Source organism: Aythya marila (assembly GCF_965140915.1).
Source record: "Aythya marila genome assembly, chromosome: 8".
NCBI lineage: Eukaryota > Metazoa > Chordata > Aves > Anseriformes > Anatidae > Aythya > Aythya marila.
Window position 1 is genome coordinate 26,342,891 of NC_139049.1, and position 23,372 is coordinate 26,366,262.

The following is a 23,372-nucleotide window of genomic DNA, read 5'->3' on the forward strand; positions in this document are numbered from 1 at the left end:
ACAGAGAATTAGCAGGGTGAACCCCTCTAAGTTAGAAGTTACTGCTGAGCTTTTGAGGGTACTCCAAGCAGCAAAGTCCAGCTCTTAGGTATTTGCTGCAATTTCTGCAGGAAAGTTACTTACGTGGTGTTCCAAGTAACATTTAATTACCCTAACTTCTTCCTTCAAGCTTCCTTTGTACATGTGAGAGCACTTTGTGTAGTCAAGTTCCCTTGTGTGTAGGTTTTTTATTTGTGTTGGTTAATGGTATCATTACCAGAACACCTGTGGCAAATGGTCACGCTTTGCTATTTTGAAAGAACAATGAATAGGGATTGATTTGTTGAGTCACGAAAAATACAAATTAAAAAAAAAAAAGCTAGATTTTAAAGTAGGCTTTTATCTTTACCCTGCACATAGTGAAAATTTTGCCTCACTGCTTTATGAGGCGTGATTATCAGTTAGACTTGGAGAAAGTGTCTATGTTAGAAAGATATTTTTTTATGTATTTCTCACAACACATCTTTCCTGATGCTTTTGTTAATTGACATTATTGGTGGCTATATATACTAAATGAAGAAGTATGTTTATCTTGATTTTAAGTTTGGTGGGTTTTTGTTTTCTTGAGAGAGTTTTAGAAATCTCTACGGCTACCCCCTCCCAAAGGCTGGAGGGCATAGCAGATGGATTCTTCTGTGGATTTCTGATTTTCCTTTTTGCATTCCAATGGCCAATGAACTACCTTTTATAGGATTGGATGTAGGAAAAAGTAATAAGTATTTTACATAATGTTTATTTTAGATGTTTGGAAGATCTGTGGTGGTTTTGAGTATTGGGTGAGTTTCAGCTGCAGAATAAAAACAATGGAAACATAAGAATGAGAATGGGGACACTGAAAACAAGGCTTTTTGAGGCTGGAGAGTATATTTCAGTATAAAAACTTAGGGATATTTTTTCTGAGCTTCATAACAAGTAAGCCAGATAGGAATCTTAGTTCTCAAGTTTATAATAGGTGCTACCCACTTAACTTTTCCTTGCTTTTAGCAGACTTCCTGTTTCTTTTAAATATTTTCCACTTGAATGAGGAACTAGAAACAATCGTCAGTAACTATTCTAATCCTGCATATGGACAAGTTACCTACAGTCTACTAATGCCTTTGGATTCTTTTAATGCACCTGGAGTCTACTGACTCTGTCTGCTCCTCTCTTTTTTAAACCCCTCCAGCACAGCAAGGAGCTCTTTTCAGACTAGTGAAGTAAAGGCATCATGTCTGTATTTGTATGTGCCTGTATATAAATATATATATAACACTTCAGATTATTCTTTGCACTTCATTGTGTGAAGTTATTATGTTCACACTGACATAGAATTAAAGAGTAATTTATTACAGATTGAACAGCTTCTCGTAACTAGGAAAATTTAAAAAATGAATTAATGAATTAAGTGAGGAAATGTCTGTGCAAACTCTTCCCATGTATGTCCCTAAAGATGGACAAGGGACAAATAATCACTGAAAGAGTAAAAATGCAGAGCTGTTCTTATGTTTCTGATACTCTTACATTTATATTTAAATTATATTACATATACATTGAGCAGAAAATGATGCACCTAGCTCTGTTTACAATATTTTTCTTTATTTAACAAACAGCACTTCCTCCATTGTAACAATGAAACTGAAGAAACAAGCTCCTAATGTCAGTGATACAGTAACACAGTACTTTTATTCTCTCTGCCTGTGTGGTGCTGTCATTCTTTATAAGCATACCTTTTTTTTTTTTTCTTTGATTGACGAACCTTAGACAGATATTTGTAAAAGGAACTAATACCCTGTCAAAAAACGTGCTTAAAAAAGTGTTGAGCATACAAAGTCCCACTAAAGTGCACTGAGATGCAGCATCAAGCATCTACATACCCGAAAGCTACTGCATCTAAATTGCTCACTAAATTTTATTACCATTGAAGGAATACTAGAAAAAGTGGCATGAATTGGAGAAAAAAAAAAAAAAAAAGTTTTAAACAAGCTTAAATTCACAAGGAAAAGAATATTAAATTCTTAACTTGAGCAGGAGCTGAGAGTATTGATGTTACGGAGAAATAAAATTTCTCCCAAAGCATAAAAGTTTTTTGCTTGCATGATTATTTCAAACATCTCTCCAGCAATGTAGATCAACACAGTAACGCTATGGAGCTGTAACCACAGAAAAATAAACAGGATATTAAGAAAACTGTGGAATTATGTCATCGATGACTTAAGATAAATAATATGATTTTATTTCCATATTTAGTGAGGACATCAGATGTGTTTGCTTATGGCTTTTAGTATATAAGACTGCATGTGACTTAACAGTATCTTTTGAATACTTTTTCAGCTCGAGATGCTGATGAGAGAGAGAAGTGGATTCATGCTTTAGAGGACACCATTCTCCGTCATACCCTTCAGCTGCAGGTAAATTTCACTTTCACTCTTAACTTTTTTTTTACTTTACTTTTCAAGAAAAAAACAAAAATACAATGGTATGACTGCTAATAGCAAACATATGTTCTATAACATCTGGTAGTTCCATGGCCTATACAATCAGATGTCGTAAGAAATCAGTATAGGTACCTGAAATTAGGTTCTAGTCTTTCTGTTACTATTTCCTTGTCCTACTATCATGAAAAGTCAGTATGAAACTTCTCTTTATTAGCTCATATTTTAATTTGTTCCAGACTGATAGTTACACACTTAATTCTTTTTTTCTTTGTTAAATTGAGTGTTAGTCCTTTTGTGGTCAAGCATAATGAGACATCTGGAAGCCTGTTGTACGTGTGTACGCTATCTAAATTTTGAAATTAAAATGAGACAGCAGCATCGGACCTCTTTATGGATGAGAAAAATGGTACTTACATGTAATGTTTGAATCCATGGTGTAAACTGGATAGTGGCAGTTTTCTGGTTTTGAAAATGGATGGTTGGAGTGAGGATTCTTGGGATTAATTATCTAAGATCTGTTCCTGGTGCTGTTCTAGACATGGGCACATCCTTAAGACTCAACACGCCTTTATTTTTTGCCCTGGACAGAAACACAGATTTCAGGAAGGAATTTTCTCGTACTTGGTTTGTACCACAAAGATGTGTGATGACAGTGTAGAAATATGAAAGAGCTATTCATTATTTGTACTGAATAAACGTTTGGTATGTTTCAGGGGTACAGCAAGAGAATTAAGTGTCTTAAAGGTTGACGATGTATAAACATATATTAAAATCCTTAATATCACAGAAAGAGAAGAAGCTTATAAAGACTGATTTACATGTAATTTACCCAGTCTAAAGAATGAGAGCAAGCCTGAATTTTTCTCAGTCAATTTACTTTAATTTCCTGCTAAACAGTAGTTTTCAGCATTTTTTGACTTAGTAAAGACCACTGCATATTTTCTTGTGGATAGCAGATCCCTGGATAAAAAATGCAAGATGGCAATCGGCTTTGTATCCTTAGTTATGTCACAGATATTTTAGAAGTAATCTCTCTATCCATAGTAGCTGGCCACAAACAGAAGAACCCCTCTCTGCAGTGGCTGTGAGGAAACAGACTGTGTAGAAAACAACATGTTGACTTAAGTCTGAGCTGGCTTCCAAGAGATGCCTCTTTCCCTATCCTCTGCTTGGGGAGAAAAGGAGTCTGCAATTTTCTCCATCCAGAAAACTTACTATGGCTTGGAGAGACAGACTACAGACATACAGAAACAACAAAAGATACTATAAGGTTTGTCAAAATGTGTATCCCTCTTTAGAAATCGTTGTAGTTTTATTGGCATTGTTCCATGATTGCAGCTAGTAATGGAATCGTTTCCCATTACGTAACCTTTTTCTGTTCGAGGAATTCTTCAAATGAGCAAGGCATATTTAGATTAAAAAAAAAAAAAAAGTTATTTATCTAGCGATATTTGGGGGAATAACCAAAAATCTGTGACTACTAAAAAATAACCTCATCCCTCTTAAGTATATTCATCATTGAGAGTAACACCTTGTGGATTATTGTATCATGTTCACTGTCTGTTTTCAAGAACCTTCAACGTGCCAGTTGTGCGAGCTTTCTGTTTCTGAGGCACTTGTTTGTAGAGTAGCAGGAATAGTATTCCCTTACACCCCAATTCGGGGATTTTTAGGGCTTGCCATCCCCATTCACAGGAGGTGCGGAGCACATCGTGATTTAAGAATGAAAGGGGGCTGTACTTTATACCTCCTTGCAAAGCCTTTTGTGCTTTAGAGAGGTGCCTGAGGCGCTGGTGCCTCAGGCAGTGGGACGTGCAGAGGGGCGAGCACTGCCGAGGATGGCCGCCTGCAGGGCCCCCCGGAGGCTTCTCCCCTCAGCGGCGCTGACATTTTGGGGCCGGGAGTGCTGGCGGGGACACGCCTGGGGCGTTCTCCAGCCCCCGGCACTGCGGCACCCGCACGCCTCAGCGAGGGGAGAGCGAGCCGAGCCCGCCCTGCCCTGCCCGCGCCGCGCCTCCCCTCAGGCCGGCGGCCGCCATTCCGCGCCCCGCAGCCAACCGGCGGCCGCTCCGGCCGTCATGCGGGCACCGGGCGGCCGCGGCCTCGGGGGCCCCTTCCCCGCCCCGCCGGAGGCGGCGCTGCCCGGCCGGGCGCTCCGCCAGCCCCGCACGGCTCGGCTCGGTTCGGCGCAGGGGAGGAATGGCCGGGGTGAGTAGCGGGGGGCCCGCGGGGGGCTCGGAGCCTCCTGACGGGGAGCCGGGCGCTGCCTCCCCCCCGCCGCCCTGCTCCCGGCTTCGGGGGGCCGCGGGGTTTCGCAGCCGGGGTTTTGGGGGTGCTTTCAGCCGGAGCCCGTTGGGTCCAAGTGCGCCTGTTTCTGTGAGCGCTTGAACAAAACGCCGCTTCTGGCTGCTCTGCTGCTTTCTCGTCGCACGATAAAGTCAAAAAAATAGTTCTTTGGGCGGATTATTGGCTTACGGGGCTTTGAGAGCTGTCAGAGAAATGGTTTCTGTAAGGGTATTTTCTTCAGTGTTGCAAACAGAAACGTGGATATCTGTCATGCAGAACCACGCAAATAGATCTACGGCCTTTTTTTTTTTTTTTTTTTTTTTTTTTTTCTTTTTTCCTTGTGTCTGGAATGATGCATGTTTTTTGAGGCTCTGTTGATGTTTTTACGCAACTTCAGATTTTTCATGCGGACCAAAACGTGCTCGGTCTGCTCCTGGGGTGTTTGAGTTCAGAAAGTTAGGCTGTTTTCTTCATAGTCTCAAACAGACCTAGGATAGATGTGGGGAAATGTGCTGAAGCCTGGGGAGTTGGTGTGCTGGGTGAGCCGGATCCGCAAAGGGCAAGGAATTAATGCGAGGTGAAGCGCTGCCAGGTGCTCTCTGTTCCGATTTAGCCCTGCTAACTTTATTTTTGCCTAAATGCCCTACTGTGTTGTCAGTCTCTAGAATGGAAGTGTTTGTGAAACAAATAAAAATAGAAACTTGTGAGAAATAACTCTGGTCAAGGAGCTGTGGAAGAAGTGAGCCATAAGTATGTAGAAATGAGTGAAGTGATCCCAGCCATCCAGAGGGCTGACGCTCAGTCATACTGTGTTCAAGTGAAACAAGAATGGGAAGGAAACATTTCAGACGTACTTGTAATCTTTTTTTTTTTTTTCTGAAATTTGAAATTGAATTCTGTTCTGCTTGCTGTGTTTTTCCATGTTCTTATACTGAAAGTTAGATATGCTCAGTTCTTCTAGTGCTACTTTTGTATGTTGTCCTTGAGCAGCAGCAGGTGTGACAGTGCTGGCAGTGTCCTTCTGTACACCCTGCAGCGTTTTGCCCTGTACTTGTCCCAAGACTACAGGTGTGGTACTGCCAGGTCGGTGGCAGCACATCGGTTGCCCTCCACTCATAAGGGATAAGGGGAAGGGTGTGCGTGGTGTAAGATGTGTTGTGGCTTGGGTTTCTTGTTTGCCTGGGCGGAGGTGGGTGATAACTTATCTCAAATTTTCGTTTGTTCCTCATCAGAATTTATGTCAACCAGTGATCCCTCCCATTCAAGCAGGGAGTGCTTCTGGTCTTCTTGTTTAGCATAAATATGCAGCTTTCCTCTTCTGTCTTTCAAGTCACAGCCCAGTGCTACCTGCACTTTTTGGCTCCAGAGTTCTCCCCTGTGAAAACCTCTCAAAGATATTTTGTGTCTCTTGGGATGACAGTAACGTAGCTTTTTTTTTTTTTTGAGCTGAATGTCTTCTTGTGTTCTAGTGGTGCTTTTGTAGTGTTAGGATCCTGTTCATAGGAGTCATGTCCACCCTGAGATGGATGGGTGAGCTGTTTTTTTCTTTCTTTCCTTTTTTTTCCCTTTCTTTTTGTCTTCTCCTGTTAGCTCAAACTTTCACACTCATTCTTGCCTTAGAACCCATGTCCTGAGATGTACTTTTCCCCGTTGTCATTCCAGTGCTGCTAGAGCATCTTGGTAAGTGTCTGAAAGTGGCAGCTGAAGAGGCTATTGAGAACTGCATGAAAGACAACTCCAACTTGATTTTTAAAATAAGTAAATATATCAAAATACGGAGCTGAAACTTGCATATTCTACAAATAAGATGTCTTCTGTGCTTTCTGACGAGATAATGACAGAAATAATCCACATTAGAGAGTGTTGAAAGATTTGCAGGCTACAAAGGCTTTCCTACCCACACTTAAGAAAATCCTTGAGGTACTGACACAGGCTGTTGAGGGCTCTTCCTGATTTGCTAGTGAATTCTCGGAAGAGACAAAGGACCTGAAATGACTGCCACTAAGAAGCATGCCATTTCTTAAAAAAACAAAAAACAAACAAACAAAAAACACAAATATATTTCTATAGCTTGATGTCTCCATAATTTGAACAAGAAATTTACCTTGTAGGTAGCAAATAATAAGGTAAGAAAAGCATATTCTAAGAAATGGATCTGGGATGGTTACTGTGAAGGGTGATACAGTGGCTTAAATGTTACGAGTTGGTGCTGCTGCTGGAAGCAGTCCTGCCGTGTCCTAGCAGAGGGGAAGAGACAGCGCAGCAGGAATTGGGAACTGGAGTCAGAACGGGCCCAAATTAAAACTGCTTTTCCTGCTGCCCTCCCTTTCCTAGTGTAGTTTTAACCTGTGTTAGTTTCCATACTGAGTTGACTCTGTCACAGGGCAAACCTTTGTGCTTACTCCAAAGAGCAGAGTAAAAGGGGAGTAAACAGCAGGAGAACCGATGTGCTTCTGGTGCAAAGTGCTGGTGGAACGGTGCTGCTAGCAGTTCCCTTGGCCTCCTGTTAACCACCATTTTGGGTGACGAGCTTCAAAGCTGTAAAAACGAATAAAAGACAGAACAAAACTTTCTTATGAATTTCTCGTAAGTACATGTAAATGATGTTGTTTCTCACTGGCTTTCAAACCCCGTTTCTACTGAGTCAAGAATACTTAGGTAAAACTGAGAATAGTGTTTTTTAGATTAGGAATATATTGAATATAGGCATTTAAAGTGCTGGTGGGAGGGCATAGTTAGCTGACATGCAGCACTTTACCAAATTTTGCTATAAAAAAAAAAAAAGTTATCATACTGATTAAGCACAGTAGTGCATTTGAATTTCCTACATCTAGAATATGACGTAGGTAAATTACTGGGATTCTAGGGTATATGTAGTATTTGTCACAAGTATTTTCAACTTCTGCTTTAAAGCCAGTTTTGTATCTGTATGTAAATACTTCTGTTTTTTGAACTCTTTCTATTGACCCATAAGATAGGATAGTATCTATAGCCTCATAAAGTCTTTGCTAACCATTTTCTGTTTTGCAAAGCAGATTTTTTTTTTTTTTTAAAGCACGATATTCTGACTACTTGGAAGGCTCATAGGCCTCCCAGAGCTCTTACAAGTTTGTTTTTGAACTCAAGACGGGTATATTGTGAGCTTTTAATAGAGCTTAAAAATCTAACAGAGATAAAAATGTGGTTGTTGTGGTCACAACTGAAATACACGACGGTACCGTTGTTGAGTGGCTTACTAGCTACCTTGTCCTGTCTTCCGTTCTGTTGGTGTTGTCAGTGTCCTCTGCAAAGTCAGCCATGCTATAGGCAGGGCAGACGTCTCTGGTGGGGTGTTGAGAGGGAGCTGAGAACACTTGCTTCTCTAAACTGACTTTCACAAACTTGTTTGTTGGACTTGGGATCCTAATTAAATGAAGAATATAGCAAAAATACAAAGATAAGAAAGCCTGCTCTGGACAGCTTTCTCTTTCCTTCCCCCAGTAAAACTATTCTGGAAAGACAAAGCCTGTCAAGTCTTTGCTGTTGCCTCTGTCTTTTTCCTTGTTTCTCTGCCTTTGTTACAGTTCATCTTCTACAGAGGTCCTTATTGCGGTGTTCTTATTTGAGAAGTACATTAGGATTTTTCTGTTGTGATTCTTCAAAGGGTGATGGCATTTTTGTATCCCATCTTATTTGAAAGAACTAGTTTACATTAGGCTGGCACTACTTCTTGGCATGGACAAATTTTGAATACAAATGTGTTAGTGGTGTGCATGACTTCTAATTTGTAGGACACGGGAACAACATAAAAAATCCCTCAGCACTAGCAGATCTGTAAGGAAAATAAAGCTCATAACTGTGTATCTTTTAATTGTTTTATATTTTGCTATTGCCCTCTAGTTTACCCCCTCCCAAATGGGAATGTCTATGAAGGGAATTACTCTGCAGGACTCCTAGCGTGAGATGTCTTTACTTAATCCCTGGCTAGTGTGCAGACCCATAGTGTGCAGCTAGGATAGCCGTGTGTCATGGGTGTCATGCTGGTCCTGCTGCAGACTGTTAATGGGGTCGGTCGGTGCGCTGCTGGGCCCCACTGGCTCCTTGCTACCTACAAGGGTTAGCATTGGCATGAGCCCTCTGTGGCCTAGTCTTCTAACTTGTGGTATCTCCTGAAGGGGAAATCTCAGAAAATGGATGTGGGGAAACAAGGGGAAGGAATGCCGTTTTATTGAGCTATGTTTTCTGCATACTGCTTATCATATATGGGATTTTTCATGGGGAGGAGTGAAATACCAAATGTGTTGCTACAGGAGCCAGCAAGCAGACCAGAAGTTTATAACTTTCCTGCTTCTGCAGGTACCTCATCTGGTAATAAAACTGTAACACAGAGTAGAGCATGCTGGACCATTTGCTGAAATAGTGGTGCAGGCTGCTAGCTGTATGGGTAATTCATTCTTCAGCAAGGGAATGGGGTACGAATTTCTTACAGCTTTAGACCTAATTTCTGTGTATTTTAAACTTGACAAGTTAGGGGGATTGTCCCAACTTTCTTGTTTGGGAGGACTTTCCCTCCTGTCCATTAGAGCTTTTGTTAACTCGGTAACACTGGGTGTTTTTTTGTCTTTTTCTCTTGGAGTAGTCAAAGTGATTGCTTTATTTTCTTCTTTCCTCGTCCACATTTCGAACAATGTTTTAAAATTTGTCCAGAATGGGCTGTCTAGTGCAGGGTGAAGGTTTTGGGTTTTAACACTTGTCTACAGGCTTATTGGTATGTTCATGCAGAACTGTTGTCAAGATCTGGTTGTTAGTCTGTAGCACAGCTTAAGCTATGGCCATGAATAAATACCCCCTAACGTCAGGGTATGGCTCTGTTTCAGGGCATACATGATAATATGCATGCATCTTAACCTCGAGTAAGAGCAAGTCATTCCTCTATTGCATGCAACTCTTCCTGCTTTCGAAGAGCTGTCAATAAAGCTTTTAATTAATAAGACAGCCCATTATCATGCAAAAACAAAAATAAACTATCTGCACTGATAAAGAAGATAATGTCAAACATTTTATGGTAATGTGGAATTTTACAGGTATGAATTGCCTGTCTTCCCCTACGGAAATGTTTTTCCCCCACACTTTGATCTTTACATATTCAGACTTTAGGGGATTCTCAGCAGTCAAAACTGCACAGCTGATGGTTTCTTAAGAGTTTGAAGTGAAAAACATCATATTTTAGGTCAGTGTGAAAACATGTGAGAGTACTGAGGCTAATAAGAAAGCCTAAATATTTCATCCTGTATCTTTCTCTTTTTACCTTTACCTCCTGCCTTGAACTTGCATTGTACAATTTTTCAGGCCAGGAGTGCTTTAATACTTGTTTAGAAGTTTGATTTGCATTTAAAATATTATATAAATAAATGTTAAATACGTTTACATAGAGAGGCTGTGTGAAGTCAGTAGTAATCGATTTCAAGAATTCTCTCCCTTTCTTTCCTTTAATTAGAGATGTGGTTGCCCAGTGGGAGTTTGTTCGGGTCTTTACTCCATTTATCAGTTTAAATGTGGGGAACATGTTATATGCACAAGTGTGCTTTGAATTTTACATTAAAAAGGAAAGTAAATTTGCAAGTAAAAAAACAGAAAAGTAATCATTCTCATGGCAATGATATTTTGCCCTTGTTGGTATTTATGCAACGAAATGTAATAAATCAAACCCAGTGCAGAGGACGCAAATCACTGCAGCTGTAAAGGAACAAGGGCAGCCAGGAGTAACCAGTTCAAATTTTTGCAGTTTAAAGGCTATCCTGTATTTAAGAACAGGTTTATTTTGTACAGTCCTTCACCAAGATGCTCTGAGATGAGCTATGTTGTAATTGGCAAAGCTTCTGTTTGAGGAGTGAGAAGTCCAGTCGTGCACTTGGCTATGATTTTGTCCATCCTTAATTGAAATCTCTGAATACGGAAACACAAGGCAGTCTGCAGAAAACTAAATTCTCTTTTATATTTTCTGAAGAAACTTTAATTAGTGTCATTTTAGGAGATTTTTTTTTTCCAATTATAAGTCATGAAATGCTCTGCTGTGTGCTGACTATACCCACACTGAAAATGTGCAGCAATTTGCAGTTACTGATTTAGCTGCAAATAGAAGACAAATCTGCTCAGCTGTTTGCCTGTGTTTATACATTGCAGGCAAGGCAACATTTTATCAGCCACTTGGCAGTCAAAACCATATTGCTGTTATCTTTTTTTTCCCCAAAAAAAACCCTCTAATTATATATTTGATTTTTTATTTGTTTGTTTTTCTCTCCAGGGTGTCGATTCAGCATTTGTTCCTACTGTTCATGATTTTGATAAGAAACTTACGGAGTCAGATGCTTACTTACAGATCTTGATAGACCAATTGAAGGTAAGTTACGGTGCATTTGCTGTATTGTGAGTGTGGTTGTCAGTGTGGATTTCAAGGTCTGCATGAAAGGAAGCTCAGCAGGGAGAGAAAGCCATGTTTTATGCTTCGCACGTGTTCTGGTAAATATGGGAGGCAGAGGCCTCATCTGGCTGAGCTGAATGAGAGCTGGAGGAAACATACCTTTACAATATGTCAAGTCTGATGTTAGAATTTTCTCTTTCTTGCTATCTTAGGATGTTACATGAAGTGTTAACTACTTCTGAAATAAACAGTTTTACTAGAATAAGAAAATTAAAAGTTCTAATAGGCTAAAAGCGGAATGAGCTGAAAATAGTATTCTCTGTTTCTGAATCTTGTGATTATTGAATATATATCACAAGACTGAATATATATCTTATATATCACAAGACTGAATCTTGTGATTATTGAAATAGAGTTAGAAAATCAAAATAAATCAAACTGATTTTATAGAATGATTTACAATGGCTGAAATACTTTGTAACAGCATGGAAATGTCAGATTACTGAAGTTTAATTTTTAAACAAATCATTGTCTTGCTCATAGCATTTTAGAATTTATCTTGAAGAAGGTTTTGTCAAGTAATATACAACTGCACTTGCAGACAGTTTCAGACTTTGTTGCAACAGTGATAGAAAAACTGTTCTTTGTCCTTGAGCAAAAACATTCTGTAGAGGTTTTGTATGAATACTGTCCTCTTCCACTTCGTGCGTGCGTTTTAAGTGTTGGTGGGGAGGTGAGGGATGATAAGGTCATATCTCACAGAACTCACCTTGTTGAGAAAAACAAAGTTTTTGCTGCTGGTTAGGACACTTTTTCCCATGACTAAGCAGGTTAAAATTGCTCATGGGATTGCTTCAGTTCTGCTGGTTTGGATTTTTTTCCCCTCTGATACAATGGACAAGTACTGTATGTGGGATATTCAGCAAAAATTCAGATGCAGGGGAGGGTGGAGGAGGGAAGAGCACAACAGAAATGGAGGGGGGCAAAGAGGTGCAAGCAAAATTCAAAGCTAAACTGCAAAGACTTGATTTGGGAATTAGCTTTAACTCCTTTTTCAAGGCCACCTAGCAGGAATATACAACAGGAGCATGCCTCACTGAAGGAAGGTATTTAAATCTAATGCCTTTAAATTTTATTTCAGAACAACTGGGGGGAGGGAGTATAGGAATTGAATTAATAACGTAAGAAAAGCAAATCTGAGGATGTTCAGAGACCATGGGGAGAGAAAAGAAGTAGAAATGAGCCCTCAAGAGAAAGGGGAGCAAAGAAGCGACTAAGTCATAGGCAGGCAATTGAGAGAAGAACTCGTTTACCACTCAAAAGTGCAGCCTCGTTTCTGAGCAAGGGTGGATACGATGATCTTCTGAGCATTACCGTTGATCATATTTTTTCCTTGAACAGCTTAATGGTTATTGGTTATTTGTATGTTCACCTTAGCACACTCCCAAAAGCAATTTTAAGCTGTTTCAGCTCAGTCTGTATTAAATACACATGCAAGCTTTCGAGTAAGGATTTGCTTCATTTTATTTAGCTGCTTCTAGTATTCCACTTCTAATAAAATAAATTAAGTTAATGCTGTGGAATCATTTTGAAAAGAAGGGCTTACAAATCTGAGATGATTTGAATCACATACCTGAGTTAGAAGGTTCCTGGAAGTGTTGATAAGGATTGAAGCTGTTTTGGTGAGCACATTGTAAGTCACAAAGATCTTTGCAGAAATAAAAGAAAGGCAGTTCAATGTGTTCTGATGAGTGTCACCTTTGTCACTTAACTTTACTTTTTTGTTGAAACCGTGGTAGAACTGTGAGAGCTTGCGCTGTGTGGGACTAGCCTCAGGAGCTGGGACTTTGTCTCTTGCAGAATGTGATGATGTAAGAAATGAGTTACAAGCTTGTTACGTTATAAATGCTATATGAAACAGTAAGCAAAAACTGCTTGGAGTCATAAAAGCAAGATCTTACAACTATTAAATGTGTTTTGTTTTGAAATTTCAGTGATTCTGGCTAATAGTGTATGGCAATAAAACAGTATTTTCACAAGAATCTCTTGTTTTCAGGGCTTTGATGAAAAGCTACAGAACTGCAAAGATGACGAACAGAGAAAAGCAAGTACATTTTGTCTTAAATATTGCTTATTTTGCTTGCTCTTGTGTGTTTTTTCTTTTTTTTTTTTTTTTTTTTTTTGCATCACTGGACTAGATACCTAAATATTCTTGTCTATTTTCAGATTCCTCAAGTTGTCAAAATCATTAAAAGCAATTTGAATAGCATAACATTATAACCTGTGTTGTGAATAGGTGGCAAACTGAATTTTTTTAGTAATACTGGGTGTCATGCTTATAACATTTTAAAAAGTATATATATATTATTCTGTAGGAAACAATTTCTCCTCTGTTGTCCAACTGTAAAACATTTTAACTTAAGATTTAAAAAAATCACAAATTTATTTTTAACCCTTTTCAAGGATTAACGTTGAATGTGTTTGTAGGAATAGCAAACCTGTTCTAAGGTTTCCTAGCACCAGGAATCGTATATTTCATATGTCTGCATCCTGTCTAGTTCTGTGACTAGCATGCTACCTGTTGGAAGTCTGAGAATACCAGATTTAATTTACCTTAGGTGAGGATGCCCAAAAATTTAATTTGCTACCTGGAGAGCATAACCTTTTTAGCAAGGTTGTAATTCACTTAACTGCTCATTGTGTGTGTGTATTTATTTTTTTGGAATCCCCTCCCATTTCAAAATCAAGTCTGTACATCAGAATTCAACCATTGTGCTTAAGAAAGGTTAGCACATACCTTTGGTAGTGTGGGTTTGGCATAAAGTTGCATGCTAGTTTTTGCACATTTTATACACACATCTGTGTGGTGTAGAGGAAGGATTTCTTTTTAAAGGAGTTATTGCTGGAGAGTTTTTTTTTTTTTTTCCAGTAAATGTAGTAATTTTAATATCATAAAGAAGCAGTATTTTATCCTAGTTATTCCTCCCCCATTTTGCTTGTGGAAAACAAGCTGATTTTTCTCTTGTTGTTTGGTTTACTTTTTTAAAAGCTTGGTCCTTTCTGGAACTAGTTTACTTTAAAACAGCTGTGATCTTTCATGTGTTATGCATCTTGTTTGACACATTATTGTGGCATCTGAGGGACTTTACAACCAGAGGTCTTTCTGGATTTCTGTAGTATGCACAGCCTCGAAGAACAACTTTGAAGTACAGGCGTTCTCTGTGTGTGTTTAATCCTTAGACAACTGATCAAAAGAGCACGATCTAAAACGTCTGTATTTTTCCTTCCATCCTTCTTACTGGGAAGAATTCTCCTACAATTTTGACCTCTCTCCAGATGCTACTTTGCAGATCAGGCAGGTTTTTTTGTTTTGGTTTGTTTTTTCCCTGTGACAGTGTGCCTAATCTGTAGAGACTTCCTGCATGAAGTGCTGATTTCTTTCTTCGTCTCTGCAAGGTGTCTGTGGAACAGAAAGGTTGACTTTGTAGAAGGGGAGAGGCTGATTTCGAAGAGGTCAGCTTCCCTGCGTTTTAAATCTTTCAGTGTTGCTATTACTGTAGATTCCACTTACTCTCTGTTAAAAATGAAAGAGACCTGGCAGAGCACTTCTATGATCATGTCTCTTCCTGAACTGAGGCAGCTAAGAGGCTTTTTGCTACCATATTTAGCAGTTTTTCTGTTTGTTTATGTAAACATGGTTCAGCTCTCAGGCTGACTGCTGGTCTAACCTGCAGGATACTGCCATCCAACCCATAATCTTTTCATCTGAGGAAACAAGATTTGGTATTATTTGTGTGGTGTGCGTTTCCCAAGTAGCGGTGTGCTGTTTGCTGTAGCTGTTCGTGGCCAGGCATTGAAAACCTGAGCTCTTGTTTTTGCGAGAGCACTGGACAGAACATGAGACATATTTTGTCTTTTGAAGATGATGATACAGGATGGGGTATGGGTGTTTGAGATGCATCAGGTTCTCTTGGATATTTTCTTTCTCAGACATGGCAATCTGTTGGACTTTGGAAGAAGATGTAGACTTGAGGAATTGTGAAGACTTTGAGAAAATTGTGGTAGAAATGTAGCCAGATCAAGCTCTTTGACTCACACTGAGTAGGTTTTGTGAAGTAAATCCAAGGCTGAACTTAGGGATTTAGGTTGCACTTCCCCAATTCTGCCCGTGAGTCAGCCACTTCTTTTTGTTAGACAGGCTGATCCATCTCTGTAGCCACGTGGTTATTGAATTAGGCAAAAATCTTGATCAAAGAAATAAAATTAGCTTTCTATTGGACCACCAGGGGCTTCATAAAAAATGAGATGTCAAGGAGGTAGGTGCAAATAGCAGTAAGTAGATGGAGCAGTTTCAGTGGCAGCCTGCAATTAGATTAGATCCAGCTTGTGGCTGCGTTCTGCAAATGTAAATTGATTTGGAAGAAGATTGTTTTCCTTATCCTTTTTTGCAAGGGACACAGATATAGAAAATAACCCATTTCTGCAGGAAATTGATATTTAATTTGAGAAGGTGTATATTTATTACCTAAAACTAGGGAAACTGTCTTATTTATATTTTGTCTTAATTGGTATTCAAAGAACAGGGATGTTGAAGAGAAAGTTGAGGTACCTCGTAGTAGCAAATGGTTTTCTTTGCTTTTATTTTTATTGTCTTTCTTTTTTTTTCTATCTTCAACATACGCCTTCTTTTACCTGTTTATGATTTTACTTCCAGTTTAGTATTTTCCAAATGATCTATGTTTAATGCAAGTTTAATCAAATGAGAGCCTAAGCACAGCCTTTGCAGCACAGTGGCCGTGCTCATACCCAGCAGTGTGGTTCTGTACGGCCACGGAGAAGAGGTATGAGCGTTCTGCAGATGTCTCCTCCAAACCAACTGCAATTTTATGGCTGCTTGCTTCACCAGTCTGGAATAACACTTTGCTCATGGAAATACAGAGACTTCCAAGTCAGTGTTTGCTTAGCCCTAAAGAATAGGGCTGGTGCCCTTTAAAAGGGTCTTCATAGGGACTGAGCTTGTCTGCCTTCCCTGCATTGTTCTCATAATTGTGTGCACATAGCAAGAAGACAATGCTCTGACTCCACATGCTGTGTTCTTGCAGTGTAGCTCTTGGGCACAAATGTGGAAAAAGAAATTGGGTTAATGCATAATGCTACTATTTAGGTTGGACTCCTCATAAAAACTTCATTTCGGTAGTGGAAAAAAATTATGATTGCATAATTTGTGGGTAGGCCTTGGTAAGCAGATGACCTGAGTTTTATCCCACCTTGCATCTTCTGTGTGACCTCAGAGAAGTTACCATGTTTGTACCTGTGTGTAAAAATAGCAATGTCTTCGTTAGTTTGTTATTGGGGAGATTACAGATGGACTGGGGGAAAACAGCATCACCAAATTATATGGCATGGCCTGTCATTGCTTTCAGACTTTCAAATCTGTGAAGGGAATGAGATACTATGTTACCTGGTGTGAAAATATTGGGACTTACTGGAAAAAGCAGGTAAAGAATAATCAAAGCTGCTGATGTCTGCCTACAGTTGGCTATAAAGCCTTGAGGCTGAATGGTTCATTTCAGCAGTTCAGTCTTTCAGCTGACAAGAGCTGTGTGTTTGGGTACGTCACCCATTCTATTTTGTCACTCCAAGGCTCGAAACTTCACTGAACTGTTGTCATTATATTTCAGATGCTTTTTTTCAGTACATGTTCATAAAGTTTGGCCTGGGAGATGGTAGAGACATGAAAAATAATAATAAAGGAATTTGTAGCTGTTGTCTTGTTCTTCTGCTTGATGCAGTTTCCTAGATCACTATGGTCCAGTGTTCCTGGGGAAAAGGAAAAGGTGGCTATTTGGCCACCTCTTGCCAGTTAATCATAGACTAGGGGTTGAAGGAAATCTACAGCATCCTTATGAATAGTGTATAGAACGGAGTATAACTGATTTTTTCCCCAGGCATTGACTGGGAAGCCATCACTGCATTTTTATCCACATAAACAGAGGCTATGAATCTACAAAAAAAAATAAGATGCATGCTGCTCTCATGGTGTGGAAGTTGGCTTGCAATGCTGTGTGGGGACAAAAAGCTCCTCTACATACTTTGATTACTGGAGAATCATAAAGACTCTGATTCAAGTCACATGAGACATTCATATTAATCAAAACAAAGGGGTCCTGTAATTGAATTAGTACAGGATAGATGCTGAGTCCAATTTAATAATTTTGCCTTCAGCAGATAGGCACAGACATCAACAGGATGCATATGCTTCTCCGATAAGTCATGCCTTTGTGTAAAAAGGCATGCAGATGCCTTTTGCATGCCTGAAGTGTAATTCCACACAGGAAATATTTATGAACAGTGGTTCCAGATAAGGTTAAGCAGGCAGGTTTCCAGGTGCATGAACTGTAGGTTTAGAAAGATCAATAGGCGTGCACTGTTATTTTTCTGTGATACTTTTTAAACTGCTCAACAGTGCTTATTACACTCGAATCATGGTAATGTCAAGTCATATTGGCTGTTGGACTGTGCTACTTTCAGTACACTGCATTAGAGTAGTGTAGTTAGAGGGAATCTTCCTACTGAATTTCATTTTTGTTGCTGATAATGTTATGCAAAGGTGAATGTGTAACGTCATTGCTCCAAAACTCCTAACCTTATTGTCTTCAAGCTTTAATTGTCAGCTTGATCTCTGTCCTTTCAATTACAAAAATGAAAATTATGTCTATATATAGAAATAGTCTTAATCATGTTGGTTGTTTTTTTTCCTCATTTAATAATAAAATACAGTATTTGTATAGTGTTTAGGTCAAACTAGATGCTGGAAATTCTTTCTTTAACCACACTGTTTGGATTTTTCTTTTACAGAAAATTGAAAGCCTCAAAGAAACCACCAGTGTAAGTTATTTATTTTTTTTAACTGCTACATAGATTCTGAAAAGTCACCTTGTTTTCTTATGGAAGATTCTAAAGTTTGTTACAGAAAAGTGGAATTTTTTTTTAGCTGTACAAGAGGAAGTTGGTATTTATTTGCTTTGTTGAATGATGAAGAATTTTCAAACTTCATAGTCAGAGCTGGAGTAAAAGAACCTTTAATTTCACTAATTCCAGGCAGAAAATGTTTGTGAGCAGTCTGTCTTTTGATCAGATTTCAACTTTACATCTTAGTTCCATAGAAATTTGAAACTGAAAGAGCTGATTTTTCTTGAAGTGAAAAAAAGAGGCTATCTTTACCTTTCGGTAAATCCACATTTTTTTTTCCAGTAGAAACTTCTGATAAGAAGGCACTTCTTATCACAGATACACTCTTTAGAAGAGGCACATGATAGGGACCTCTCCTTAATTCTACTAACACTGAAAACCTGCTTCCCCTTCTGATCTTTTAAAACTTTTTATTTGATGTAATTGCCTGCAAGGAGGAGAATGGATGCTTTGCTCAAAGAAGGTTCCTTTCTATCACTCTGTCTGGTTTGTTCCAACCCTTCAGCTCATTATTTTCGGACATTTACTTTGGAATGAGTATTGAGATGTTCTTCTATATCTATGTTATTGGAATGGGGTCTGGTCTTCCTGCCTCCGATTTTCCTCTTGTACTTGCTGCTAGCTGAGTTTGATTGGTGGCCTTCTCATCAGCTTGGCTTATGCAGTTGAAAGCTACTTGTCTGTTCCAGGCCTCTTCCAATCCTTTCCCAGTATTTCTTTGTATCTCATAAGTGATTGGGATGTCCTGTTTCTGTAACTGTTGTGGAAAATGACCACTTTGCCTTGATTTTTTTTCTTTGAGTTCTGATAAGTCAGTATCCTCCTCTCCAGTTAAAGTTTGTTATTGCTATATTCTAGATTTTTTTAAATCTTTCGCGCCTTACCACTTATGTTGAGATTTTTACAGGATCTGTTTCTTTCCTGAATACTTTTGAACTCTTTCCCAGCACTGATTTATCTGTCATCTTCCACTGCTGTTCTCATCTTCCTTCCTTTCTCACCTGTCCATTGCTTGAAGCAGTGCTGAATGGATTACCCAGGGCAATGGGAAAATCTCTGGACAATGTAGATTTCAAGGAGCACAGTACAGGGTCAGCTTGGGCCCCACTGGATTTTGATTTCTTTTGGCAGCTCTCAGATCAGACCAAGGCTAGCTCCCGTAGAGGACCATCCTGAGGCGTGCTCTGGTTTCTAGGGATCGATATTAGGTCCAGCAGTGTAACATCAAAGCGGCAGCCTGGTTCTGGTGCTGTATGCAGACTTACGTCTAGCATCTTAGAATCATAAAATCATAGACCAGCCCAGGTTGGAAGCTACTTCTGAAGATCTGTAGTCCAACCCTATGCTTGGAGCAGGGTCAGCTGGAGCAAGTTGCTCAGGACTTCATCCAGCTGGGTTTTGAATAACTCCAAGGACAGACTCTGCAGTCACTCCGGGCAGCCTGTTCCAGTGTTTGACCATCCCCACAGTTAAAAAAAAAAAAAAAAAAAAAAAAAAAAAAGTACCAGGTCTTTTTTTGTACTTGCCCTGAAGTGCTGTATGGGCTCGGACAGCTCTCCGGGAGTCTGCTGGAATTTAGCTGAGCTTATTAGTGCTGACTAACTGTGAGCCAGACCTTTGCTGCTTTACCCAGGATGTTGGGACAGGTTATGGCTGTGGCTCTGTCCTGTCAGTTGTGCCCAGCATGGACCAAATGCAACCAGCACAGCCCAAGGTAATTCAGTGTAGAGCCCCTGGTTTTCAGGAAGCACGTTGCAGAAACACATCAGCCAACTCTCTTTCTCAGGAAGGCAAACTTTCTCACTTGTTCCTTAATTTTCTGTTTCCCCATTTTGTGATCCCAAATCTCTCTATATGCTGACGTTAATGTTTTCCAGTGTTCCTTCTTCATACTTACTGTCCCTTCTGCCCCATGTGTTCAGCTCTTTCTCAGGGGCTCTGCTGTTCTCCTATAACTCTGTTATTTTCTGTGAAGTATCAAAACTTGCACTGTCTAATCTTGTGTAGAATTTCCATTATCTTAATCCTAATTATCTTTGTTGCTTTTTCTCCTTCCCTTTCCCCCTTATCTAAAGCTTACAGAGAGAACTTGTCAAGTATATAAATGAGGTGTACCTCTAATTAAAACTAAAGCAATTAGTACTGCATAAATGCATTAGATTCACCACTTGCTGAGGATTTGCCTTCTTACATCTCTTTGAAAGTTTGAAGCTGACTTCTATTTCTCTCTGGCACCCTGTGTTTTATGTGGCTTCTGGAAACTTCAATTTCCTGCTGCTCTGCTTCTGTCCCTGGCAAAAGGGGTCAAGGGGTCGGAGGTAGGGAGAGCAGGGATGCTAGAAGTGAGTGTCTGTTCAGTTTTCATCAAATATTTCCATTAATATTCTTTGTAACTAATTAAAATACTTGTAAATAAAAAATGTTATTACATGCTGATATAAGTTTTTTTCTGTTTTATTTTTTTAGAGCATGGTAGAATCAATAAAACACTGCATTGTGTTGCTACAGATCGCTAAAGTAAGTATGCTTTAAACTAGTTTAAATTTTTATCATATGGCATTAATCTGTGTGAGAACTTTTTTTCCCCTCTGACATCTGAAATCTGAGTTCACTCTCTGTGATCCAGGGTGTATGTCCAAAAAATGGTATACGTTGATTTCTGCTACTGCTGTAATGAAGTTTCCAAAAGACTGAGTTCCACAGAAGACGGTTGTGTCAGTGTTCCTATTGACAGTTGTGTTGATGACAAAGCTTTTTTTTTTTTTTTTTTTTCATTAGAGAGAAACTTTCTTTTGCAGAGTTTCCAGACTAAGTCAGAACTTCAACAAATGTAAGGTTAGCAGAATATAAACTTAATGGAACTAACTATTTTTTCTGTTTCATTTAAGGATGTGACTAGCATAAGTAGGAATAGGGAAAATGGTGATGTTATTAATCTAAACTGGTCTGTCAAGTGTTTTAATAGGACTGAAGTTCTTCACCATGTTGGAACTTCTTGCAATAAGCTGTATTTTTTGAGAATGCAATATGGGTAATGTACTTAGGCTTTTCACTGTAATATTTTGTTAACTTTTGTAAAACTAGTGAGATTTGTATTCCTTTTTGTTTTTCTTTGGTCAAGTTTTGCTCATACAGGGCTTTATGTACAGTATTTAGGATATGTTAAGTAAACGATGCTAATTTATATGTCAGGAGTGAAGGAAGGCAGTGTTTTGCAAAACTTTATGCTTTTTGAGAATTTAAGACTATTAGAACACATTCTGATTTCTTCAGGAATAGGTATAGGCTCTTTTTTTTGCATTCTAGATTGATCTTTTTATAGCTTTCAAATACAATGCTGTTGTTTATCATAATTCTAGACACCAGATATATTTTGCAAAATTCTGAGGCTAGTGAAAACGGAAGGATTTGGAATCAGGTTCTTTTGGAGGTAGAAGTCATTATGTATTGATGCATGTTTTTGTAGAATTCAGATTTCAAATCAGTAGCTTAAAAAGGTGGTTAAGTTTTGAAGGGAAAGTACATTAGTAAGTTTATACAAAGCCAAAAATATCTTTACAAGTAGTAAGGTACACAGAAATAGTTTTGTGCCACATCACTCTAGAGCTGTAACAGTCTGAGGGTAAGGTATGGTGATGCCATCTGAATCTTTAACAGTAGTAACAGCAAGGGGAGCCTTGACAGCACCTAATAGCTTGCTGTTACTTAGTATTGAGTATATTTAGAAGTGTTTTAGCATAATGAAACTGGTAGATGACGCGTCATTCTTTGGGGATTTGGAGGACTCAGTTAGAGATGGACTGCATGGTAGTATGCTGGTTTTCTTACATGGATATATGGGGCTTGCAGTATTAAGGTAGCTGTTGGACAAACCGTGCGCAAACAATTATTTGCTTATTTTTTTGCTACTTCTACATAAATGCATTTGATAGTTGTTATTTCCAGAAAGATTTAATTTCTGTGAAATACTGCACTTTTTTTTAAAGCTCTGCTGTGCAATTAGTAGCAGAACTGAAAGAGCGAAGCTACAATCTCCATTTCAGATTCTTGATCAAAGCTGGTAATAGTGGCTGAGTTAGCTTTTTTTTTTCCCATTGCATGTCAAGTCCCACTTCTGCTATGTGTTATCGGTAAGTTTAGTGGGTTAAGAACCAATATGCTTGCTTTTCTTGTAATGATGCTAAACATATGATTTTGAAGTTGGTTAGGTGGTTTGCTGAGAATGGACAAAATTGGACTTGTGGCAATTGTAGTCATTTGTGATCAGGTTCAGTGCTTTGCTGTTCTAGCTGCCATAAACATAGGTGGAACCTGGGTCTCAGGAAAATGCCAGAACTCTCAATTTCTGTAACATTGAATCAGACTTTGAAGTTCTTCCTTCGGTACTAGTAATTTAATATTACCAGTGTAAATGGACAGGTTTGTAAATTTTGATTTTTTTTTGCTAAGGAATAATCATATCTAAAGATCTTGAGGAGCTAGTGAAGATACGGTGCTTTAAATGAGTGGTTTATGCAAAGCTAATTGGAAAAGTTGATTCACATATAGTGAAAAACTACCCTCTATGAATCTTCCCACTATTTCAGTAACCTCTTCTGCTTCATCTCTTCATCTTCTTCCTGTCTCTCTCTTAGGCAAATGTACTTGTTGACTACCTGGCATTTCTGTCCCATCCCTTTCCCCCTCCCCTACCTGTGTTGGTACCTGATTTCGTACTGCTGTAGGTAATTAAATATACATTGCTTTTTTTTTCCTTCCCTCCTTCCCTTCTTTCTACAATTCTATTAGTTGCATGTCTATGAAGTTTTATATATGTAAAAAAGTATTGTGCCCCGTTGATAGCCTTCCGTTCTCCAGTATCTAACCTTCTAAGATTCTGGAAGTCTTTTTTTCCCCAAATCTGTTAGGCAAGTATTGTTGTTGACTTACACTACTGAAATTAAATCATAATATTAACACATGCACACATGCCCCTGCCTTTTTACTTCTACAGTGCATTTCTCATCAGGAGACAGACTTCGTAATTACCTTTTTTTTTTTTTTTTTAAATGCCCTTGTATTGAGTATTCTTTAGAGATGCTCAAAACCTGCCTGGCTGTCATCCTGTGCAACATGCGCTGGGGGACCCTGCTAGGCAAGGGTTTTGGACCAGAAGGTCTCCAGAGGTCCCTTCCAACCTCAACCATGATATATTATTTGGATTATTTTGGTATAGAATATACTATTTTGGTGTGCTGAGGGAGGCAAACAGGTTTTCTTAT

At 39.0% G+C, this 23,372-nt stretch overlaps 1 protein-coding gene across 3 annotated transcripts in view; it reads left to right on the forward strand.

Annotated features, from left to right (window-relative positions):
• OSBPL9 (oxysterol binding protein like 9) overlaps nt 1-23,372 on the forward strand; it is a 60,693-nt gene that overhangs the window by 23,156 nt on the left and 14,165 nt on the right. For 2 of the 3 annotated variants that reach the window (XM_082765774.1, XM_082765775.1), the window contains exons 4-8: nt 2,350-2,426; nt 11,023-11,118; nt 13,196-13,243; nt 17,998-18,027; nt 20,578-20,628. In XM_082765774.1, the coding sequence (XP_082621900.1) occupies nt 2,350-2,426; nt 11,023-11,118; nt 13,196-13,243; nt 17,998-18,027; nt 20,578-20,628 (302 nt within the window). Of the gene's footprint in view, nt 1-2,349; nt 2,427-4,504; nt 4,662-11,022; nt 11,119-13,195; nt 13,244-17,997; nt 18,028-20,577; nt 20,629-23,372 lie in introns of those variants that run through there. The other variant, XM_082765776.1, reaches the window with a different exon arrangement.